This window comes from Bubalus kerabau, chromosome 14 (assembly GCF_029407905.1).
Source record: "Bubalus kerabau isolate K-KA32 ecotype Philippines breed swamp buffalo chromosome 14, PCC_UOA_SB_1v2, whole genome shotgun sequence".
Classification (NCBI taxonomy): Eukaryota; Metazoa; Chordata; class Mammalia; order Artiodactyla; family Bovidae; genus Bubalus; species Bubalus kerabau.
This window is the reverse complement of record NC_073637.1, coordinates 6331790-6356159: the sequence shown is the minus strand read 5'-3', so window position 1 is coordinate 6356159 and position 24370 is coordinate 6331790. Positions and strand designations below refer to the sequence as shown.

General features: G+C 52.4%; 1 protein-coding gene across 1 annotated transcript in view; it reads right to left on the bottom strand.

The window, feature by feature from the left end:
- Positions 1–24370, bottom strand: part of COL22A1 (collagen type XXII alpha 1 chain) — a 223280-nt gene that overhangs the window by 128264 nt on the left and 70646 nt on the right. The window contains exons 12-18 of the mRNA XM_055545712.1: positions 21711–21749; positions 7875–7928; positions 7035–7088; positions 5589–5642; positions 4923–4967; positions 823–876; positions 165–209 (exon numbers count right to left, since the gene is read on the bottom strand). Of these exons, the coding sequence (XP_055401687.1) occupies positions 165–209; positions 823–876; positions 4923–4967; positions 5589–5642; positions 7035–7088; positions 7875–7928; positions 21711–21749 (345 nt within the window). The remainder of the gene's footprint in view (positions 1–164; positions 210–822; positions 877–4922; positions 4968–5588; positions 5643–7034; positions 7089–7874; positions 7929–21710; positions 21750–24370) is intronic.

The window sequence follows — 24370 nt, the reverse complement described above, 5'->3', positions numbered from 1 at the left end:
TTTTTGTAGGCTGAGTTCTAATGCACGATTCACCACCTCTGTCAGCCCTTCGTTTCCAGAACTCTAGCATGGCCACCCCCCAAAACACAGGCCTCAATCTGTTCAGGGGAGCAGCCCCACAGCTGCTCATCGGGAGCCATCTCCCACCCCAGCACCTGGCTTACCTTCTCCCCCTGTGGCCCTGGCTCGCCGGGAGGGCCGGGTCTTCCCTGGAAAGAGAAGAACATGGGGTCCATCAGGGGAGTGAGTGGAAAAGGCAGGGCTGAGGGTAACACACCTCCAGATCTGTTCCTGGCCTTTTCCTCAGAAGGGCCCCTCCACAAGTTTTCCCAGACCGCACTTGTCACTATAAGCTATCCCAGGCCCACATCTCCATGTGGTCCCCTTTGGACTCGTGGATGCATCTCACAGAACACCCGTATCAGGACGTTAAGAATTCCGTTAATTTGCACAGCTTCATATTATTCCCTGTATCTATTTAATACACACCCTGATTTATTCAACTTGTTTGTTATTTATGAGCATCTGGGCTGTCTGTAATCTTTTAGTCTCAGGGACAGGACTGCAACTCATCCATCACTTTGAACACACGTACATCGCCTGTGGTCTTCCCATTAATGACCAGCTGTCATGTTACTACGGTTAGACCAGTTTTAAAGTGGTGTGTTCTCTGGGATCCTCCACTCTGGCGTGGAGGAGTCCATGAGTGGCAAGCTGGGGGCTGGTCATTAAGCCTCCTGAAGCCCCCAGCCAAGCAGGACAGACTGAAGCCCACAGGCCCTATAAGCCTGACCCAGGCCCCACCCTGTCTTGCCCACCTACCTGCTCACCAGTCTCCCCCTGCTTCCCGGGGAATCCATCCAGGCCTCGCTCCCCCTGGCAAAGGAAGGAAAGTGAATGAAGGAGGGACACGTCCAGGGTCAGTGGCACAGAAACGAAGGAGCAGAGAAGGCATTTAGTGCTCCACTGTGCTCTGCTCTCCACCAGGCACCAGGAGAGAACCCCCCCCCACACACACACACACAAGAAGATACACACACATACACCAGGAGATAAACACACATACACCAGGAGACACACACACACACCAGGAGACACACACACACACCAGGAGACACACACACACACACACACACACACCAGAAGATACATACACGTACACCAGGAGACACACACATACCAGGAGATACACACACACACACACCAGGAGACACACACACCAGGAGACACACACACACACCAGGAGATACACACACACACACACACCAGGAGACACACACCAGGAGACACACACACACACCAGGAGATACACACACATACACCGGGAGACACACACCAGGAGACATACACACACACCAGGAGACACACACACACCAGGAGATACACACACATACACCAGGAGACACACACACACACACCAGGAGACACATAGACATACATCAGAAGACACACACATATACCAGGAGACACACACACACCAGGAGATACACACACACACCAGGAGACACACACACACACACCAGGAGACACACATACATACACCAGGAGACACACACACACCAGGAGATACACACACACACACCAGGAGACACACATACATACACCAGGAGACACTCACACACCAGGAGACACACACACCAGAAGATACATATACACACACCAGGAGACACACACACACACACCAGGAGACACATACACATACATCAGGAGACACACACATACACCAGGAGACACACACCAGAAGACACACACACCAGGAGATACTCACACATACACCAAGAGACACACACCTGGAGAGCTCCTCCCCTGTCTACACACACACCCACACACCAGGAGAGAAAGAGACACACACACACACCCCAGGAGACATATACACACCAGAGACACACACCAGGAGAGTCCCTCCCCTGCCTACATATATACATACACACACACACACACACACACACACACACCCCAGGAGACACACACACAGAGTAGACTGGACTCTACGTGTACTGGGGGTCAAGGGGCACAGAAGCTGCAGTGAGGTCCCAGAGCTGCTGGTGGCAGAGCCATGGGCTGCAGAGCCCAAAGCTGGTGCTCCAACGCCCGGGCTTCCATCCCCAGACAGGGCAGGACCCTGGGATGTCCTCCCCAGGACCCCAGGAGCTTGCCATCACACCCCGCCAAAGCTGTCCAGAGAGCACGCTCTTCTGGACAGAGCGGGGGCGGCTGTGTCCATCCCCTGGTCCCCAGGGAGTGGGCACCCCTCTTTTTGACTGAGTAGACCCACTGTACACTCTGCTGACTGCCCCAAGCCCAGCGGCCCCTGGACAATCCATTCAGGCCTCACTGCCCCTCAGTCACTAGGAGGTCCTTGTGCCCACGGAGCCTCCATACCTCATGCCTGGGAGGGCCTTTCTGGAAGATGCCAAAAGCAAGGCTGGCCCGCCCACCCCAAGCCCGCAGAGAAGGTCCTGACAGGCGCTAGCAGAGCTGGGCTTGGTGGCGGGCGGGCACTGGCTCTCTCTGGCCACGCTCCACTTCTAGGAGGCCAGGCAGCGGGATGCGCCTATCTCGAGGGGAGATGGAAACTTCCTTTTTGCTGATTTAAGAAATTTAGGAGGTTCGCGAGAAAATAAACTGTTCTAAGTACTTATCAGATATAAGAACTGGAAAGGAGCCCAAGAGATCACGCAGCCCAAGCATCTGGTTTGACAGATGGGAAAACAGAGGTGCAGAGAAGGAACCAGCTCCGCCCAGAGTCGCCGAGAACATCGGCAAGGGAGCTGGGGCTCAGAGTCAAAGCAGAGCTCTCAGTGCTCAGGTTATGCCTCCCTGCCAATCCTCTATGCCTGCTGTTTCCCTTCTTCTCGTCTCCCACCCTCCATAAATATGGCCTCTGTTGCCCAGCACTGCTCTAAGCATTTTACAAACATTAAGTCATTTAATCCTCATAGCAGCCTTACATAATAGCTACTCTCTACATTGAGGAAACTTGAGACTCAGAGGTGAAATCAACTCTCCGAAGGTCACACTGCTTGCAGACCCCAGAGCTGAGCCTGAAACCCCGGCAAGCTGGCTCTGAAATCACCATGCAGGGCTTCCCCTGGGCCACACTGTAGACTGAGGCTGATGGCTGATGGCTGGACTTCCTCTCCAGGGCCTGCCCTGCAGGTGACCCCCTGCTCCCCCAGCTTCCCTGCCAGGTGGCGGCTGCAGGGCGCTGGGCTGTGGCTCAGCCCTCCTGCCACGTCTGTTCCCCAAACCCTGCATGCTCCCAGGGGGGAACCTTCAAATCGGACCCCTGTCACCCTGTGCACCAGGGCTGCCCATCAAGCCTGTGCCTGGACCCCCAGTTACCCGAAGGGTCACTTCCCAGTCCCCACCTTGTACAGAGGAGGAGCAGAGGGCCACAGAGAGGCCCTCCACCCAAAACCTGACACACGGAGCCACAAGAACTCTCTCCAAAGAACCAAGAGACACGCGTCCCAACCACACGGGGCAAGGGATTCCACTGTTGAAGCTGCAGTGATGAAAGTTTGATATCCGAACAAACAGAAACCACACTTTGGGGCCTGAGGTGAGGGGCGTCACCCTGGCTCTCGACCCCCTCCTTCCGAAGAGCCTTTTGGGGACCCACACGCTTCCTGAGTCATATAACACGTTCATCTCCTTTGACCACAAGCTCCCTTCTAAGGGAGCGGCTGGAGAAAACCATCCTAAGTTGGGAAAAATAAATAAATAAAGGCATTGGTGTGAAAATGTTCACCAAAGCAGTTATTTTTTAATCATGACAAACTGGAAACAATCCTCCCTGATCGATAACAGGGGAATGAGCGCATAAATCATGGCCTATTCACACACGGGGACACTGTGCAGCCATTTAAGATAAATCATAGACGTCTGCAGCAGCACAGGCGGGGACGATGCTACCCGGAGGAAGAGGAGACACGAGGGGACGCAAAGCAGGACACGTCCCGTGTGACGATGTAGAAAGACGTCAGAGACACAGGAGTGAGTCCTGCAAGAAATCAAGCACCGGGCCAGACTGGTCGCCGCAGCTGCGGTGGGACGGTGCGCTTACAGGCCGCGCGTTTTTTCCTGTTGCCAGACATGGCTGCGCGTGTGTGTGTGTGTTAAGTTGCTTGAAATAAAATTAAATTTCTTAATAATTTAGAAATGTTCTATAAATGAGAGAAATGCGTACTCCAGGAAGGAACAGGGCAGATGCTGAAAACAGGGCTGGAACACAGCTAAGCTCGAGAGGGCCAATTTCCAGCTTTTGATCTGAAGGAGCCCAGTGAGTGGATGGGCCTGGGATTCCTGGGAATTCGATGCCTGCTGCTGTCCGGGGAGGTGGGGAGGTGGAATGCCGTCCTTCTCCCCACCCCCAGAGCCCCGAGCCCTCCACCCATGGAAAGATCTGGTCTGCGGATGACTTGTGACCTGGTGCCATCAATATTTAAGGCACAGCCAGCCTCGGCGTGGAGAGTCTCAGCTGAGGTCAGGTCACAGCGCTCGGTCCACAAGGCTGTGTGGGTCACCAAGGCCACAGCTGTCCCCGCACCCCCTCCCTCCATTGACAGTCAGCGTCCCTGAGGAATGGAGAATGCAGGCCAGTTGCTAAGGAAGAGGTGAGTGCCCAGCAGCAACTGGAACTTTTTGAATCCCAATCCTGGGCACTTTCAAAACCCCTCTGGCCCGGAAACCCCAAACTGTCTCTGCAAGGGGATCTCAACCCCTGCAGGTACCGGGCCCATGGCCTTCCGGGCCCAGAGTTTACATTCGGGGTCAGAAACTAATGCCTCCTCTGCACCAGTCCTCAGTCACCATAGTACACACACATACACACACACACACACATGTTCACATACACACACTCACACACATGCTGTCCACAGAAAGCCGCACGACTAACTGAAGCAGACTGTAAATACCTTTTCTCCCCAGGCTCCCTTTTCCCCTCGTTCTCCATGGAGACCCTGGAGGGGAAGGGAGGATGAGTAACACGCAGACAGCCCCGTCCAGCTTCTCTGCACTGAGCTTGAGGCCCCGGGACAGCCTGCTCGCCTGGGATGGTGGTGAAGGTCTGTCTCCCATGTGTCTCACTCCCCACAGCAGCCTGCTTCTCCCTCGGGCCCGGGTGGTGAGCTCAGCCCCTGCCTGGATGAAAGCCCCTGGAGCTGGTCCCCCAGTCCCTGGATTATCCAGGTGCCCCCAGCTAAGATCTGAGCTCAACTGGATGAGCGCAGCAAGGTGGCCCCAGAGTCAGTCCCCACTGCCATCCGATCACAGAACCAAGGAATTGAACCTGAGACTCGGGGCCCCTTGAAGCCACATTCCTCCCCCTCCCCCGGGAGAGGGCTGCAGCCCTGCCCTGCATGCACAAACTGTCCTCAGGAGAAGCACCAGAACCTGCGCGAAGGCCGTCCTCCCCTCTGGGAGCAGACGTGATGGAGACAGCAGCCCAGGTGTGGGCCTCTCTGACCACATGCTCCAAGTTGTATCTATGCACAGATGTGGGGTGGGGACCTGTCACAGGGCCTGGGTCCCAGTCCCCTAGGACAGCAACACAGCCCCTCCCAGCAGCGGCCTCTACTTACGGGAGCGCCAATGGGGCCGGGAGGTCCTGGAAGTCCAGGCGGTCCCTGGGATCCCTGCAGAAGAGAGTTCCCGGAGCAGAGGTTTGGGGATGGAGAGAAAAGGGCAGGGGCAGAGGGAAGACGCACTCACTAACCGTGTTAGGGGCTGAGACAGCTGCTCCTCATCCGCCGCCACGTGCCGCCTGCATAAAGTCCCCCCAAGAGACCCTCCCCCACCTCTGCTGCCTCTCTCCATGAAGAGCTCATGTCACCCCCTGCCTCGCGGAGCTGGGATTCACACGCAGCTCGGCTCGACTTCCACAGCGGCCTCTGAGCTCTCACGAGGCCAGCGCAGCAATCTGGTGTGGCCGCGACCCGTGGCCATGCTGGGACCCAGGCTGGACATGTGCAGAGCCCCTGGTCACAGGCAGGCTTCCCACGGCTCATCACGCACACCTCACGTGGGGCCGGCACAGCCTGGACACGTCCTCACAAAGCCCACCCGGGGTCCCAAGCCCAAGAGCCCCTGCTACCTGGACCAGGAACTGCTGCCACTTTAAGGCTGTTAAACTGGCCATATTTGTTAAAACCCATTAATAAAAGATTGAGGGCAGGAGGAGAAGGGGACGACAGAGGATGAGATGGCTGGGTGGCATCACCGACTCGATGGACATGGGTTTGAGTGAACTCCTGGAGTTGGTGACAGACAGGGAGGCCTGGCATGCTGCGGTCCATGGGGTCACAAAGAGTCAGACACGACTGAGTGACTGAGCTGAACTGAACTGAATGTTAAAAAGTGCTTTTTCCTCAGCCAAAGATAACCTAATTTTTGTCACCTACTCTACGGAAACAAAAGAATAACAGTGGTGCGTGCATTTACTGATTTTTGTGGAAAACAAATGAAATTAGAAATAACCTGGAGGGCCACAAATAGAGGAAAAGTTATGTAAATCATGATGCATCCATATCATGGAACGGTAAGCACTAATTAAGAGAACAGGTGGTATTGATCTGAACTGGAGAGGAAAGACACGTCTCTTGTTAGGAAAGATAAATGGCAGAGAACAGTAGGATTCACTTTCTGTGAGAATTTAGGAAACATCAGGGATGTGTACACACACACACACACACACACACACACACACACGAGCAGGTGTGTGGCTACATGAGAAGCATTTGTAGGGCGTCGAGTGGGCCCATAAAAGTTGGTTTTGCACTAAGATCTGTGCCCTAGAAACATCAGAAAGTGAAAGTCGCTCAGTCTGCTCTTCGTGACCCCGTGGACTGTATAGTCCATGGAATTCTCCAGGGGAGAATACTGGAGCGGGGAGCCTTAGCCCTTCTCCAGGGGATCTTCCCAACCCAGGGGTCGAACCCAGGTCTCCTGCATTGCAAGCGGATTCTTTACCGGCTGAGCCACCAGGGAAGCCCAGAAACATCAGAAGAAGAGCTCAGAGCAACACTTACCCGCAGGCCCACCTCCCCGGGCAGCCCCGGCTCGCCCGGTTCTCCTGGCTCCCCCTGCGGCACAGAGAACAGCACGAGGTCACAACCCAGGGGACTCAGGCCCAAGCCCCCAGGACGTCCTTTCCAGAACTGGATCTCAGCATGGAAACGGCGTCCTAACGGCCGGCGAGCCAAGACCTAGGCTCCCCCCAAGAGGCGCCTCCGACAAGCAAAGGAGCTGATCTTCGCTGCAGGCCTTCATCACTGGAACCCCCAACGCGCTCCGACTCTGCTGGTCCACAGAACCAGGCTGGACAGAAGAGCGGAGAAAGAGCGGCTGGCGTTGATGGTGAGGAGCTACTGAGGACCCAAACCGAGTTCTTGGTGGTGAAGAGGACCTCTTTATCCCAGGTCAGACGGACTCGCCTGAGCTGAGATTGCTTCCGCCTGGGGTCCCGGAGTGTGTTCCAACTCAGAGGCCAGGGAGGCAAAGGGGGAGTCAGGTGCCCACTGCAGGCGGGCCAGCTGGACACATGGGCTTCGGGAGCTCCTGGGGCCCCACCGACTCCTTAAGCTATGAACTGAGGACCTGGGAACTGGGTCCCCGGGCTCCATTTCAAGTTCCAGGCACTGGGACAAAAGCCCAGAACTGCCGGTCAACCAACTGCGAAAACAGCTCCCAGGGGCAGCCAGGTGACGCCTGGTGGCGGGAGCTGCTGGTATGGTGATAGTTACCAGGCCAACCTCCAGGGATCTGGGACGATCCTGGTACAAAGGGGCCCAGTTCAAGCCTTGCCCTGGCGAAGGCCACCTGCCCCGAGGACAGGGGCTCTGATCAGCAGGCCCCCAGAACAGACGTACCCGCATGCCTTTGCTGCCGTCTCTTCCTGGGGGACCCGGCAGGCCCACCGAGCCCTAGGAGGGGAGAGAGAGAAGAGCAGTTAGGACGGGGTGAGGACCGCGCTGGACATAGGTTCTCCGCTGCGGCAGCGGAGGACGTGCCAGATGGGAATCGTGGCCAAGACACTCCTACTCAGAGGGCGGCAACACACAGATCTGCAGCCTGGATGCCTCCAGGGGAGGGCAAGAAATGCAGGTTCTCGGGTCTCTCTCCAGACCCTTGCCTCGGGGGCCACGTTTGAACAAGACCCCCAGGGGGTCTGTATGCGCCTGATGGTGGGAGTGAGACGCCCCGGACCTGCCTCTCAGTAACTCGCCATGTGGCCGCCCCGCTCCATGCCCCGGTCACACACGCGAGCAGAGCATCGGCCACAGCAGGGTTCTCGATCTGGGCGCCCCAGCACCGGGCGGGTCAGTCTTTGCTGGGGGCAGGGAGGCTGCCCTGGGTGATTCAGGGTGTCCTCCAGGAGCCATGGATGCCAGGTACCACTCCCCGGGTATGACAACCGAAGCATCCCTGGGAGGAAAAATCACACCAGAAATGCTAGGCTAGGCCAGGTATCAAAAATGCTTCTTAAGCTGGGGCAAACTCCGTTCCAGCGAATCAAGATGAAGCATGCAACACACGTGCCCATGGAGCAGCTGTGGGGCCTCCTCATCCCACCCCCATACTCCCTGGAGGTGCAGCAGGGGGGCAACTCAGGAACAGGGAACCCGAGGACCCCTTAGCTCCCATCCAGCTCCTACACCATCTCCTTCAAATCAAAGGATTCCACCAAGACCTTCATCCCGCTCCCCACTCCCCATCAATTTTCCAAGGACCACAGAGTAAGCCAATGCCTCTTTCTGGGGCTTTTCCATCTGTGAAATGAGGATATCGGACATTCAATGAATCAATGAACTGATGAACCTGTAAGTAATATTCAGAAGAAAACACTATGGGCTAGACCCTGGAGGATGTCTCCTACAAATATTTTCTTACTTAGTTCTTATAATAAGCCCATGAGAGAGGTTTCATTTTCTCACAGACACATCACACATTTCTAGTTTTACCTAGAAATTAAGATGCACGCATGTATGCACACATCCACACACACACACGCACACACACAAATACTTTAAAAATGTTTACAGAGTGCATTCTATGGGTGAACATTCTAAGTTATTCTGTTATTAGAGAGAAAGACAGACAGACAGACATCTCCGGCCCACAACTGCACCTTTCTAGCCATGGGACCCCAAAGGCAGCCACCCTGGAAGGCCGTGTGTAGACACCAGCAGGATTACTGGGAGGGTGACCAGCAATTTCAGATATAAAGCACACAGCCCACTGGGCACCCCCATGGCCAGCAAAGGACACCACAGCTCACGTGCGATGTGCAGAGTAAACTGCCTGGGTGGCCATTTCCTCGGGACGACTGGGAGCTGACGGATGCTTGCTAGGGTCAGAATGTCCCCCCTGTCCACCCCTTTAAGGGAAGGGCAGCTGTGGCCAGAGGTCCCTCAGCCTCTAATCCCACAGCTGCATGGTGGGGATGAACGCCCTGCCCGCCTGTCCCTCCATCTGACTGTTCTGAAACTCAGCTGAGGTTGAACGAGGCGACCAGTCCAGATGCAAGTGATTTCTCTGATATGGAACGGCGGCTAGACACCAGCTAGCACTGCTATCAATTAGCATTAATGGCAGAGCCAACAGCAATACGAGCTGGATACTCAAGACAAGAGGACATTACAGCTGTGCCGCTCACAGCCTGTCTTCAAGTCACATTCCCGACCTGTCATGTTCTGAGCTCTCTCCGCTCATCAGGGCACTGAACTCGTCCCCCCAGCACGTCCGTGTTTCACGCTCACATCACGTGCAGCCCACGAACACACAAGGACACTGGTTTCCTGGTGGCCTCCCAGCGGTTCCATGGCCTGGTGAGGCAGGTTGGGGCAGCGGAAGCCTGGGCACCCAGCTCTGCTCTCCCTCCCCAGGAATCAAGGTCAGCCCCACTCGGCCTCACCAGCCCCGCTTCCCTGGGGAAGCATCAGTTTCCCCAAAGGCCTCTCAGGAGGCAGACGCCCTGCTCAAGCCAGCACGCTGGGGGTCAGGGACAGTGTGGGCTCAGGTCCCCAGACGCCCTGTCTGTCTCCAAGGCCCACGTTTCATCTGCTCGGAGCTAGAGCAAAAGGCGGTGTGTTTCCAGGTAGCCAGGGCCAGCACGCTTAATCCTGCTTCCCTACAACACGAGAGAGAAATTCAAAATTTCCCAAAAGGGCAACATCAAGAAGAATAAGGACACCCCCAAGATCAGGCCCCTGGGGTGGCATGGCGCAGAGCTTGCCCCGGGGGTCACTTACCCAGTCCTTCACAGGCCAGTCTGTCTCCTGGCGGCTTCAGGTGGGGAAGGGAGGCCTGGGGGGCTCCTGCCATGGGAATGCAGGGGGCAGGGGCAGCAGGGCACGGAGCTGCCAGGACCGTGTAATAAAGGAAGCCGGGGAGGAGTCCAGAGACAATGCCAGAGGGGACTCCAGAGAGTTCCGGAACCTCCGCCGTGCCCACGGCTGTCACACATCCAGCCCCGTCATTGCTGTCCAGCAAGAGTCTGGGTGAGTCTGTCTGATCACAGGACCGGAGCACCACAAGGTGGGAATCGGGACTCGGTCACATCTGTGTGAACAGTGTCCACCGGGCCCAGAGCCCCACAGGTGTTCCCTATGCGTCCATCCCTTCCTAAGCCCCGTGGGCATGCAAGGGGAGACAAAGGTGAGACCTCCCTACTTCAGAATTAGCCCTGGGGGTATGAAACCCCAGGGCCAAAGTGAAACACAGGCTGTTACAGGAAAACAATGGTTTCAAGAGCCAGCAAGTTGCAGCTTCAAATCCTGCTCCGTCACTCCGTACTGACAGACTAGGCCAGGTCAGCGCAGCGCTCTGCGTCTCAGGCTCCACTGGAAACTAGGTGTCATGAACCTCGCTGCAGGATCTGTGCTTCCCACAAATGGGAACAGCTCGGCAAACTGGTTTTAGAGAACTGGTGTCCCAGAACCAGGGCTTCCCCAGTGGCTCAGTGGTGAAGAATCTGCCTGCAATGCAGGAGACATGGTATCGATCCCTGGGTCAAGAAGATTCCCTGGAGATGGGAATGGCTACTCACTCCAGTATTCTTGCTGGGAAAGTCCCATGGACAGAGGAGCCTGGTGGGCTACAGTCTGTGTCGGACACACCTGAGCACACACGCATCCTAGAGCCAGTCCCTTCTGCTTTGTTTGCAGGGATGGGCTACCCCTGCAGCCTAAGAAAGTCAGCCTCTTTAAAGATGAATGAGTATTTTCTTTGTGTAAGAAGCTAACATCTTTTTTTTTTTTTTTTTTTGAATCATGGTTGGGATAACCAAGCCAGCACTGGAAATAAGACACATACTGAGAAACTTCCACTTTCAAGTCATCGTGAGGTCCAAGCATTTCATTAGATGGGTTCCTGCCCCAGGAGGATGTGTGCCCAAGAAAAAGTCAACCTGGCCCAGATATTTTATGTTCCAGGGCCACATAATTTTAGCATCACAGAACACCTTGCTCGCACAACATGCTCGCACAACACACCTTCCAAAGTCCTTCTCTTGAACTCAGCTGCCTGCAGATGCTGTGAAGAGAGAAGTCAGCGCCCTAAGCTGCTCCCTGACATCCCACCAGCAAAGTCACACTGCCTCCTGGAGCCTTGGTGTCATCATTTGTAAGATAGAGGTTCGTGCTGCTTGAGATGAGTAAACAAGCGGGGATATAATTGTAGACTATAAAATATTATTGAAGTGTCAGTTGTTTATATTCTGTGGAGAACTAAGAACACTTTCTAAGGTCCGTAATGCGGGTCAACGAGAGGAGTGGGAAACAGACCAGAGGCTGGCCTGGAGCGGGAAAGGCCAGCACAGAGGGCTCCTGAAAAGGGGATCTGGGGCTCAGGATCCACGGCAAAGCACAAAAAAAAGGAAAGGGGATGGAGGGAGGGAAGGGAGGAAGAGAAAGGAGGAAGGAAAGAGAGAGAAAGATAAAGATGAGAGGCGGGGAGGAGAGGAGGGGACCAGACTGCCGGGGGCGGGTCTGGGTTCATGCGACGCATCTGCTGACCATCAGCTGAGCAGAAACAGCTTCCTTCCCCTCCTGGGCCTCAGTTTCATCACCTGTGGGCAGGGTGATGCTAGGAGGAGCAGCACCTCTGGCCCAAAGTGAAATGCCTTGAGACAATGCTTTTGAAAATGACTTGAACACATGGGAATCTGAAAAGAGCATCAGGTTCTGTTATTTGGAATATAATATCTGGAACCTCCATTCTTTGCCTGTGAAAAGGAAATCACTCAGCTTAAGATGACTATATCCATATATACAATGGAATACTACTCAGCCATAAAAAATAACAAAACAATGCTACTTGCAACCATGTGGATGAGAGTAGAGATTATCATATGAAGTGAACTGAGTTAGAAAGAGAAAGGCAAACTCCATACTTATCACTTACATGTGGAATCTAACATATGACACAAATGGACCTATCTATGGAACAGACTCGGAGAAGGCAATGGCACCCCACTCCAGTACTCTTGCCTGGAAAGTCCCATGGATGGAGGAGCCTGGTGGGCTGCAGTCCATGGGGTTGCTAAGAGTCAGACACAACTGAGCGACTTCACTTTCACTTTTCACTTTCATGCATTGGAGAAGGAAATGGCAACCCACTCCAGTGTTCTTGCCTGGAGAATCCCAGGGACAGAGGAGCCTGGTGGGCTGCCGTCTATGGGATCGCACAGAGTCAGACACGACTGAAGCGACTTAGCAGCAGAAGCAGCATGGAACAGACTCACAGACATGGAGGACAGACTCCTGATGGCCATAAGGGGAGAGGTGGAGTGGGAGTCTGGGGTGAGTAGCTGAAAACTATCACATAGAGAAGGTACAAACAACAAGGTCCTACTGTCCAGCATAGGGAACTATAGTAAGTATCCTGGGACAAACCATGAAAAAAAGAACGTATGTACACACACATACACACACTGAGTCACTTTCCTATACAGAAGAAATTAGCACTACATTGCAAATAAACTATACATCAATAAAAAATAAATTATAAAAAGAAAATACACTTCGCTTCATCTTCCTGTGTTGCAGTCATGATGGAATAGAATTACTAAAACCTGGGTTAAAAACAAACAGAAGGATGAGCAGCGATAGTGCACATGAAACCCATCACTGACGACAGCCAGGGCTCGGGGGTGAGGGGCTTCCCCACAGCTCACGCAGCTGTGACTCAAAATCAGGGGTCCTGATTCCAAGTCAAAGCGCTGACCTCACCCCCTCCACACACACACTGCCTGGAGGATCTCACCAGAAGCCCCAGCGGGTAACGTCTGGCAGGAAATTACCCACCTAGGCCCACTTGCGAGAACCAGAGCTCCAAGGATCATACGGTGACTTCATTGGGTGAAATACAAAGAGAAAACAGAAATGTCTCCTGTTCTATTACTTAAATATCAGAGCCTGCCCCCTAAATCCTGACAAAAGAACTGCTTTGCTGTGGAGATGCCCCCTTAGGATTCCTCTTCGCCCCCTGGCTGAGCTGGAGCAGGCCCTTCAGGTGGAACAGAGGGGTCCTCTGCACAGTGATCCTTCGAGCGTGGCTCTGGCCCAGCAGCATCCCTAGGCCTGGTTAGGCAGGCAGATTTTCTGGCCTCACCCCAGGGCCACGGAACCAGACAGACGGGGAGCAGGGCCTGGCCAGCGGGTTCAACAAGCCCTCCGTGTGGTTCAGGTGTTTGCTCAAGTTTGAGAGCCACTTCTCTGAATACGTGAGCACAGTCCCTGGCTTGGCCACACAGAGACAGTCACTTGCACCTGGTCACATGGTGAACAGGCCTGAAAACAAGGACAACAGCATCCACCCCAAAACTAAGTAGCTTGTGCTGGCAGACACTTGTGAGTACAGGGAATTGCTATTACTCCTGGATGCTCTGCAAGTTGTTTTGGATGAAGTGAAGAAAGAGAAAGACACGTTATACCTCTATGTCAGCCCACCTGGGACACACTTTGTAAAAACACCCTCCAGGCTTCCTGAGGCTCCGGGAGTTGCACAAGTCCTCCTGAGGTGGGGGGCGGGGTGGGGACACTGACATTTCCCAGCTGTCGGCCACCCCTGGGGATAAGACCTCATTGCTGCAAAGGATGCGGAAGATGTCATTCGGTGTAAAAAGTGAAAAACTACACTGGCGTGATAGTAATTATACTCAACACTTATGAGTACTTCTTAACAATAGAAGTCATTTATTTTCACTAGCTCACTTCGTCCTTGCTGTAACCCGCCGAGGCCGGCAGAATTATAGTCATCAGTTTATAGACGGGGGAAAGCAAGGGTTGCAGGGGTTGAGTAACTGACTTCGCCAGGGTTACACAGCTGCTAAGTGGCCAAGCTGGGATCTGAGTCCAGCCAGCTGGTGTCTAGGGTCTGCGCCCTTGGCCTCCACTGCCCTTCCAGTCCAGCACTTACCCTTCCAATAAATGTTCTCACCCTCCTGTATGAGGCCCTTGGCCCTGTGACTGGGCCATGAGACTTGGCAAGAGCCTGAGTGTCAGACGGAGCTGGAAAAAGTGCACATTTTACTATCCTGGCTCTGCCTGGGGCTGTGAGAACCCGTGAACTCAAAACTTCCTCAGTGTGTCCTTCAGCACCACGGACAGGGTCGGCGGCACCTTTATTTATTCCAACTCCCAGCAATCTGCCCCCACCTTCAAGGCTATTTGAGGGCACGTAGGCAGCTAAACTTACTTCCCCCTAAATCCTTTAATTATGATAAAAATAGAAGGCACTCGACCACAGTTATCCAGCTCGATAACCATGAATAATGCACATTAAGGCACAGGCTAAGAATAGGAGATGGGGGTGCTGATTAAGCCAGTCGTTAACAAAGGGGATGAGACCCAGAGCTGGAGGCAAAGGGTATAAATACATCTTAGAAGTTTCACACATATAAACACACACATATAATTTATATTTTATGGCTCAGAGGCTCTATAATGTAGTCATTGCCTAAAATAAGTTCCTCCCCACAAGGGACATGGGTTTTGAGGGTCAAGAAATCCCAGATAAAGGCATCTCTCTAGGGGTGGGCAGGGAACTGGCACTGGCCAGTGTGGTGTTAACAGTGGGACATGTAGGGTCAGACACGGCCCCAGCCACCCTCACCCACTGCTCTGTGCCCTCAGGCGTGCCCTAGACTCCTTCAAGGAGTTGCAGAGGCTGGTACTCATAAACTGGACAGTGGGCAGATGAAAGCAGTCAATAAAAGGCTGACATCATGATTCTTTCCACTTCAAGGCACCTCTCTGAGACGATTCCAGACAAAAATCACCAAGCACTGGCCACTGAATTCACCTTGGCCGCCAATGTTAATGCCCCCAGGCCATCCTCTCAGACAGAATCTGTGCATAAAAGTGGATTCATCACCCCTTGCAAGGGCCCACGTCTCACCTGCACCAGACCCCCGTGATATGTAGAGATAGCTGAGATCTTCCAAGGACCTGACTTGGTCACTAGCTCTGAAAGGAGGTGCTGGGAAGAAAACCCATCACGTAGCAGAGCCTGCGCTCCATTCCCACCCACCTGGGCAGTCCATCTCCACCTCCGCAAAATCCTCTCATCTCACAATTTCAAAGTCCTCCTGCCTTTAAAGACACCAAACAAAGAACCAGATCCGGTGGCAGAGACCAGGTCTTTCATGCTGTGATGGCACAAGGTGGGTCTGTCGTGTTGAGATGAGAGAACTGTCACTGTGAGAGCAGGTCTGACTGTCCCCTGGAGTAGGGCCCCAGGCACCCCTGTGATGTTCATAGGAAGGGCTCCCAGCTGGCTCAGCCTGCGGGCTAATCAGGACCGTGTGAGTAGCCACACTGCCACCCACCACCGGCTCTGTCCTGCGAGCTCTGCAGGGGCCACAGTGATTCTCCCTTCTCTCTCTTCGTCACCCACCCCGAGCCCACCCTGGCTCCTCCACCCACCCTGACTCTCAGGTGTGGACAGCGGGTTAATCCTGCTCTAAAGCTCATGCCCCTCACTGTGCCATCCTTCCCCCACCCTCCAGCCAGTGCCTGGCCCTGTGACTGGGTAACTCAAACTTCTGAACGAAGCAGAGCTCCTTATAGACTACTTCCTACACCTTCTACAATGAAAACGTCACTGTGTAAGAGCATTTTCCTAAATCTTGGTGGCCTTTTCCACAAGAGAGAGAGAAGGTGATGCCCTCCACCTGAGCTCACTGCCCTCCAATACTCTGGCCACCTGATGGGAAGAATGGCTCACTGGAAAAGACTCTGATGCTGGGAAAGATTGAAGGCAGGAAGAGAAGGGGATGACAGAGGATGAGATGGTAGAGATGGCATCGCTGACTCGATGGACATGAGTTTGAGCAAGCTCCAGGAGTTGGTGATGGACAGGGAAGCTGGTGTGCTGCAGTCCATGGGGTCATAAAGAGTTGGACACGACTGAGCGACTGAACTGAACTGAAAATTCTATCTGCTATGAGCCAACCAACCCAAAAAAATTCAGCTGAGTTTCTTCTACTTGCTCGCGTATTATTTTCTGCGGCACCGCGCTGTGAAATCCAAGCACAAAATCCATACAAAGTATTATTTATTGCCAGACAGGATTCCTGTGAAAATGCTGAAGAAAGGGCTTTCGGGTTGTTGTTTAGGTTTTTTTTCACCCCGTCTACCAAGTGCTGAGTACAGAGATGCTGACCCAAGCATGGCTTGGAGACACTTGGCCCTGATTCCATCCCCTGTCTCCCAAAGGCCCTCACCATCTATAAGTCGTGATCCGGACTCCTGAAGGGGGTTGTAGAGCCTGCTCCCCACCCTGTCCTAGATTACGCTCCACTCTAGGGAAACTGGGTTTTTGGGGGCTGGGTCTTCCCAGCACCAGATCTGGGCTGCTCTCTGCCAGAAGACCACCCAGGGCAGGTTTTAGAGCTCCATGAACCCACCACTCTCTCCCACGTACTCAGCACTTTAAGACTGCCTCCTGAAGAAGCACTTGTCACTCTTTCATGGATCTGAGTAATAGTTTGTAGCAGATGAATGAAAGGAAGAATGATAAAAGACAGATTTTTATATGCACCTACCTGAGGGCCTAAGGCAGACACTCTCACAGGCAGTGCCAACCTCCTGTAACACAGCCCTAAGGGACGGGCATCAGCGGCCCCACTTTACAGACGATGAGACTGAGGCTCAGAGACACCACCTAAAACTCGCGCAGCCACGGCACAGCTGGTCCAAACCAGGTCTGCCCAACTCCCCAAACGTGCTTTCTTTACAACACCTGAGCCCACATTTGAGCACAAAACGAAGGCTCCCTTTACCTTTATTCCACCATGTGCCAGATTCCCAGGGAAAAGCGGTGCACCCCCAAAGGGCAGAGAGCTCCCCAATACCGAATGAAGCCATGCAGAGAAAACTGGACCGACACCCTGACTTCCAGACACCAGAGGGCACTGTGGGTCCAGGAAGCAGCCACAAGGCAGCCTCTCCCGGTTCCTCCCCTGAAGGCTCTGGTCTCCAGAGCAGGAGGGCCCTCGGAATGAAAAGAAGGTTCACTGGACACCCCGCCGTTTGGCCTTGCGTTTTTGTTTCTCAATCTTTTTCTCTCCTTGGGGCTCATGAACCACGTCTCCAAGGAAAAAAGACACTGTGCCCAGCTGCAGGAAGCCTCACACCAACATCCTCACCATGGTTACTTGTTTATTTTGTCAACAGGGAAGGACCAAGGGTGGAGGGCCATGGAAGTCATTGCCCCTCCCTGCTCTCCCTGATTCTCCTCAAACTAGTCCAAACCAGCCCAGAGCAGTGGCTCTACCCTATCATCATCATCACCACCATCACCACCATCACCATCATCATCACTGTCACCAACGTGACTCTCATCACCTTCACCACCATCATGACCATCATCCTCATCACCACCATCACATCACCACTTCACCACCACATCACCATCAACACCACCATCACCACCATCACATCACCATCACCACCACCATCGCATCACCATCATCACCACCACATCACCATCACCACCACCATCACCACCACATCACCATCACCACCACCATCACATCACCACTTCACCATCGCATCACCATCATCACCACCACCACATCACCATCACCACCACCATCACATCACCATCATCACCACCGCATCACCACATCACCATCACCATCACCACCACCACATCACCATCACCACCACCACATCACCACCACATCACCATCACCACCATCACCGAGACAGAACTGCCAACGATGATGGGGTAACAAGAATAGCAGTGTCACCCATTATGAGGGCAAAGGGCACTGGGTGAATCCTCTGAGCAACCTCTCATGGTAGGAACTATTAGTTCCTTTCCTATCTTTTACAGAAAAGGAAACTGAGGCTCAAAGTAGCCCAAGGGGAGACACACAATCATCATGAATTTGAAGCTGAGTCTTTTTGACCACAGAGTCTGGGACCTCTCTACTGGCCCCTGGTCCTGGATGATGGAGGTCCACATTCCAACCACCCATTCACTCCTTAGACAAGCACGGATTAGTTGCAGATGTCTTCCAGGCACTGTGAGGAGGTCTCAAGTCCCTTTTTCTCCTTTCATGTCCCCAGTGCCTGAGGTGCAGACAGATCTTTTCAGGCAGCCCCACAAGCCTGTTTCCCCTTTCCCTGAGCCTGATTCCATACATATTAAAACACTGAGGGAGCAGAACCCCAAGAACCCCAGGGAGAATATGGTGCACAACAGGAACCAGAGAGGATGTTAATTTCCAAAACGAAGGGCAGAAGCAGCCCAGGAACAGAGCGCCACACACCAGTCTTGGGCCGGGTGAGTCAAGGGGCCAAGAGCTCCTGCAGGGCTTCAGGTGTGTGACCCTCCGCCAGTCATCATCTTCTCTGAGCCTCAGTTCACTCAGCTATCGGACAAAGGGGATTCAATCAGCCTCCAAGCTTCCCTTCACTTTAGTACCCATCGGGACTGTTTTCTAGCCATCTTACTAGCAGTGACCTTGGGTAGGTCACTTGACCCCTAAGCTGGCTCTCTCATCTGTGAAACAGGCAGGGCACTGGTTTCCCTGAAGCACCCGTGAGCAGTGACACACACAGCATGAGACACAGCTTACGGGGTGCGTGGCCTTCACGGGGCTGATGCACATCTGTCACACTGGTTAATTGCGTCACCAGAAATTTAAAAAAAAACAAAACAGCACAATTCAGAGCAATATGATTTCCAGACACATCGGGCTCCTGTCCATCCAATCTGCTTGGTATTCTGCAACTGCTTTCGAGAGAATATTCAAGCAAAAAAGCCAGTCTGCGAAGCTCTTTCCAAGTGCATGAGTCACCAGTGGCCTTCTCCCTGCCGTGGATTCAGTCATCCCCTTGACTCACCCGGGCCTCCTGCATCCTTGGAGGAGAAGCACAGGCTCCAAGCTACAGAAGGTGGCCCCAGGGACTCAGGCTGGGGGTGGGCTGATGACCAAACCTCAGAACAGCCACCTGCAAGGGCCTTTATACATCATCACACCCACTCCCTCGTTTCCACTGATGAGGAAGCAGGGACCCAGAGATGGAGGTGACTCACCCCAAATCGCACAGCTCATATGTGGCAGAATCTAAACTCAGACTTTACTAAAAATGCCCAACTGCAAGAGAATGTCAATCGAGGACAGAGCCAGGCGTGCCAGAGCCTCTTCTGCCAGCGCCACGTGTGTGAGGAGGTGCCCCCGCGGGGCTCTGACAGAGCAGCTTCAGCTCTGAGGGTGGTGTTGCAGCCTGGACTCCAGGGCACCAGGGATGTGCCTCCAGGCATCGGGAGGAGGCTGCCTAACCTGAGCTCAATCAGAATGCACGGGGCAGAGGTGCAGCTGCTCCTCCCAGGAGAAGGGGTGCCTGTCAGTTTCTCCTGGCGACACCAACACACCAGAGGGGCAGCACGTCACTCAGAGCTCAGGCTGGACCAGGACCCAGGCTGAGCCCCCTGACTTCAAGAGGGCTCCAGCAGCCCCAGTCCTGAGCCCGAGGAGCATCTGGGTGTCCTGTTAATAGCCTGTGTCCTGGCTCTGGGCCCTCAGGAACCAGCATGCTGGCAATTATCAAACCAAGTTCCAGCTGCGATGCTTTGAGCCTACACAGGAACCGTGGAAGGTGGTCCATCAGCCCTGCTTCAGGCATTGGGAGACTAGACTCTGACAGCAGGGCTGAGAGCAGCACCAGCCACCCAGGTCTGCAGGTGCAGAGCTCACGTTATGCTGTCTGCTCACGCCCTCTCTCCAACGGCTTTGTATTCTTGGGCAGTAGTTACTAAGTGTGTGTGCATGTGCCTGAGCTTTTAATACAGGTAAACAAAGAGAAGTTCATTGCAGAATCAATGAAGACACAAAGGAATATAAGGGACAAAATAAAGACCCTCACAGCCTGGCCACCCACAGACAACCAGAGGTCAACAATGGGGATTTGCTTCCAGGATTAATCTGTCTCTCTTCCACGCACGCACATGCCCACACACAACGCATGAGTCACACTGCATAGATATTTTGCAATGTGTTTTAAAAATTAACAAAATATTATCTTCATTTTCTGGGTCACTAATTATCCTTCTAAATGTGACTATGTGTCCACAAGTGTTACTGCGTTACGGAGCTGTGCCGTTGTGTCTTGGGACTGCACGACGGCGACCATTCTACAGTACTGTAGCTGCCGCCAGAGCAATAGTTGTTTCCAGACTGGCTTATAGATTTCGCTGAAGGAAACGTGTGGCTATGTACTTGTGCACAACCTCCATTTATCTCCTCAGAGTAAATCTCTAGACCTGAACGAACTAAATAAAAGGTACTCTACAGAGAAAATGGGCTGGGTATGTGAGAGCTCCGTTTCCATAGTAACTTGACAGAGCAGCACCTGCTTTACCTCATCAACCCTACGCAAGAGGTTGATGTGAGCCCCCCAGGGTCCAGTGGTCTGCGTCCTGAGTCTGCAAGTGCCCAGACACTGACAAAATGACCAACATGAACGTATGTTGCAAAGTCTTGCAGCTGTTCTCCTGAGAAATGGGAGATGTAGCTTTGATCACGGGTGTGAGTAGAAGATGGCATTTTAGTGACTATTTTATGGCTTCTTCTAGGCGGACACTGTAAGAAAGCGTCCCCCTCTTTCCCAGGATCTGTCGAGCGTGTGCATCATCGCCACAATGGATGAAGGTCAGAGAAGGTGCAGCATTCGTAGCCGGGGAGCACGTCACAGGCCCCCGTCCCTCCATCTGTCCTCACTCTGCCCCTCCTCACCTTCCTTTTGTGCTTCTGCAACAATCTCCTGGCAATTCCCCAAGCTCCTCTGGTCTCCCCGCTCCTACCGGTACCTGCTATTCAAACTTTCTCAGCACGTCTGATCACACACAGACCATCCTTCCCATCACTGCAAACAAGCCTGGACAGGTTTTGATACTGAATGCCCAGTGTGCTGGTCCTCAAACCACATCTGCAGCTCCGTATCCCATTTACCAGGAGCCCCATGAAGTGCCCTGTGCTCTTAGGCACTGTACAGCATCCAGGACCCAGACAAGCCTTTCCCTCCTCACACTTAACACTGAGGCACTCAGCTGGGAGACCTCTTCCCTCCCACCCAATTCTTACCAGCAGCATCATGGCACATACACCTCTCCTGAACCCAAGGCCCTCATCCTGGTCCTGGGCTACCTCCATGGCCCCTGGAGGAGTGAGACAACGGGGAGGTGCTTACCTTTTCACCCTTTTCTCCTTGCACAAAAGGTCCTCTGCCCTGGAAGGGGAAAGCAAAAGACAGGTTTGCTACAGAGCATCTCCATGGCACAGCACCACACACGGCGAGCGTGCCTGGGATTCGAACGGCTGGCTGTTTTCTCACAAGCTCTGCCAAAGAACCTCTAAAAGTCGTCTATCATTCACTGAGTGTTGATTATCAACATTTTTATTTCATTTTCCCAATGACTCAGCCTGACAGTAGTATTCTTTTTTCCACATCAGCTTTTTAAAGATGTAATCTGTTGTTGTTTAGTCGCTAAGTCACATCCAACTCTTTATGACCCCCATGGACTATAACCCACAAGGCTCCTCTGTCCATGGGATTCTCCAGGCAAGAATACTGGGGTGGGTTGCCATTTCCTTCTCCAGGGGATCTTCCTGACCCAGAGATCGAACCTGAGTCTCCTGCACTGGCAGGCAGATTCTTTACCACTGAGCCACCAGGGAAGCCCAAGATATAATCTACACAGCACATAATTCAGCTATTTACATTCAATTTAGTACATTTATAGACTTGAGCAACATCAGCACAATCAATTTTAGAATGTTTCATCGCCCCCCAAAGAACCCCATACCCATAGTTGTCGCTCCCCTTTCCCCCCACCCTCTGCTCTGGGCAACAATCAGTCTCTTTCCTGTCTCTGTAGGTTTGCCTATTCTAGACATTTTATATAAATGAAATCATACAATATGTGGGCTTTTATGACTGGCTTCATAGCCAGTGTTTCCTTAGCAAACTGTTTCCAAAGTTTACCCTCCTTATGGCCTGTATCAAACCTCATTCTATTACAGAACAATATGACGTTGCATGGCTAAGACACATTTCATTTATCCGTTCATCAGGTGGTGAACATTTGGGTTGTTTCTGCTGTTTGGTTATGATGAATAACGCCACTATGAAAATCCATGGGCAAATTCTCATACAAACATGTGTTTTCATTTCTCTTGGCTGTATACCTAGGAGTGGAACTGCTGGGTCTTGCGGTAATTCTGTGCTTAACCCTTGAAGGAGTGCCGGATGGTTCTTCAGAGCAGCTGCAGCGTATCCGAGGGCTCCACGCCTCCACACTCCTCGCTGCGCGCCCGTTCCTGCGAGTGGAGCTCCATGCCTCCACACTCCTCGCTGTGTGCCCATCCCTGCGCGTGGAGCTCCACGCCTCCACACTCCTCGCTGTGCGCCCGTTCCTGGGCGTGGAGTGCTGACATCTCTGATCCTTGGTGACGAATTGTTTATCTCTCACTTCAATTCTCAGTACTGACTTCACGTATTTAGGGGTTCTGTTCTTAGGCGCACATATGTTGATAACTGTTGCATATTTTTGAAGGATCAACATTTTTATCGTGATAAAATGCTCCTCTTTGTTTCTATTAACTTTTTAAAGCCTACTCTCTCTGGTATGGCTACAGTCACTCCAATTTTTAATGTTTTCAACTTGTAGAATGTGTATTGGACACATTTTCAGCCTATTTATATATTTGAATCTAAAGTTTGTCTCCTCTAGACAGAACACGCTGGATCTTGCTTTTATGTCCAGTCTGAAAATCTCTGCTTTTTTAATTAGTTTGTATAATCCATTTACAGGCAATGCTGGTTTTGATATAGGCAGATTTACATATGCCATCTAACTTTCTGTTTTCCATGTCTCCTGACTTTCTTCCTTTTTTTCCTTCTTTATTACTCTTTCCTTTACTACATGAGTACGTTTTTACTGCAATATTTTAACCTCTTTAAGGATATTGTCACTGTATACTTTTAAATTATTTTTCTTGGAGGTTGTTTGAAGTTTCCCGTATATGTCTTAACTTTTCAGGATCAACCTCAGACTTACACTAACTCACTTCCATTGAGGTTGAGAGACATACTGCTGTGTGACCTATTCCATCTCCCCCCCTTTTGAGCTACTGTTGTGATAAATATTTGTTAAGTACCCAGTGATACATTGCCATAATTATTACTTTGAAGTTGTCATCCCCCTACATTCTGACCTCAATTATTTTTGGTGATGAGTCAGCTGATCATGTTATTGGGGTTTCTTTCCACATCGTGACTCATTTTTCTTCTGCTGCTTTCCCATTTTTTGTTTTGTCTTTTAGCACTTTTTATTGATATTATTTTCTTGGGCTCCAAAATCACTGCAGATGGTAACAGAACTCATGAAATGGAAAGATGCTTGATCTTTGGAAGACTCCTAGACAGCAGCAGAGACATCACTTTGCCAACAAAGGTCCATATAGACAAAGCTATGGCTTTTCCAGTAGTCATGTATGGATGTGAGAGTTGGACCATAAAGAGGGCTGAGCACTGAATAACTGATGCTTTTGAATTATGGTTCATGAGTAGATTCTTGAGAGTCCCTTGGATTGCAAGATCAAAGCAGTAAATCCTGAAGGAAATCAACCCTGAACATTCATTGAATGACTGATGCTGAAGTTGAAGCTCCAATACTTTGGCCACCTGATGTGAAGAGCTGACTCATTGGAAAAGACCCTGATGCTGGGAAAGATTGAGGGCAGGAGGAGAAGGGGATGACAGAGAATGAGACGGTTGGATGGCATCACCAACTCAATGGACATGAGTTTGAGCAAACTCTGAGAGACGGTGAAGGACAGGAAGGCCTG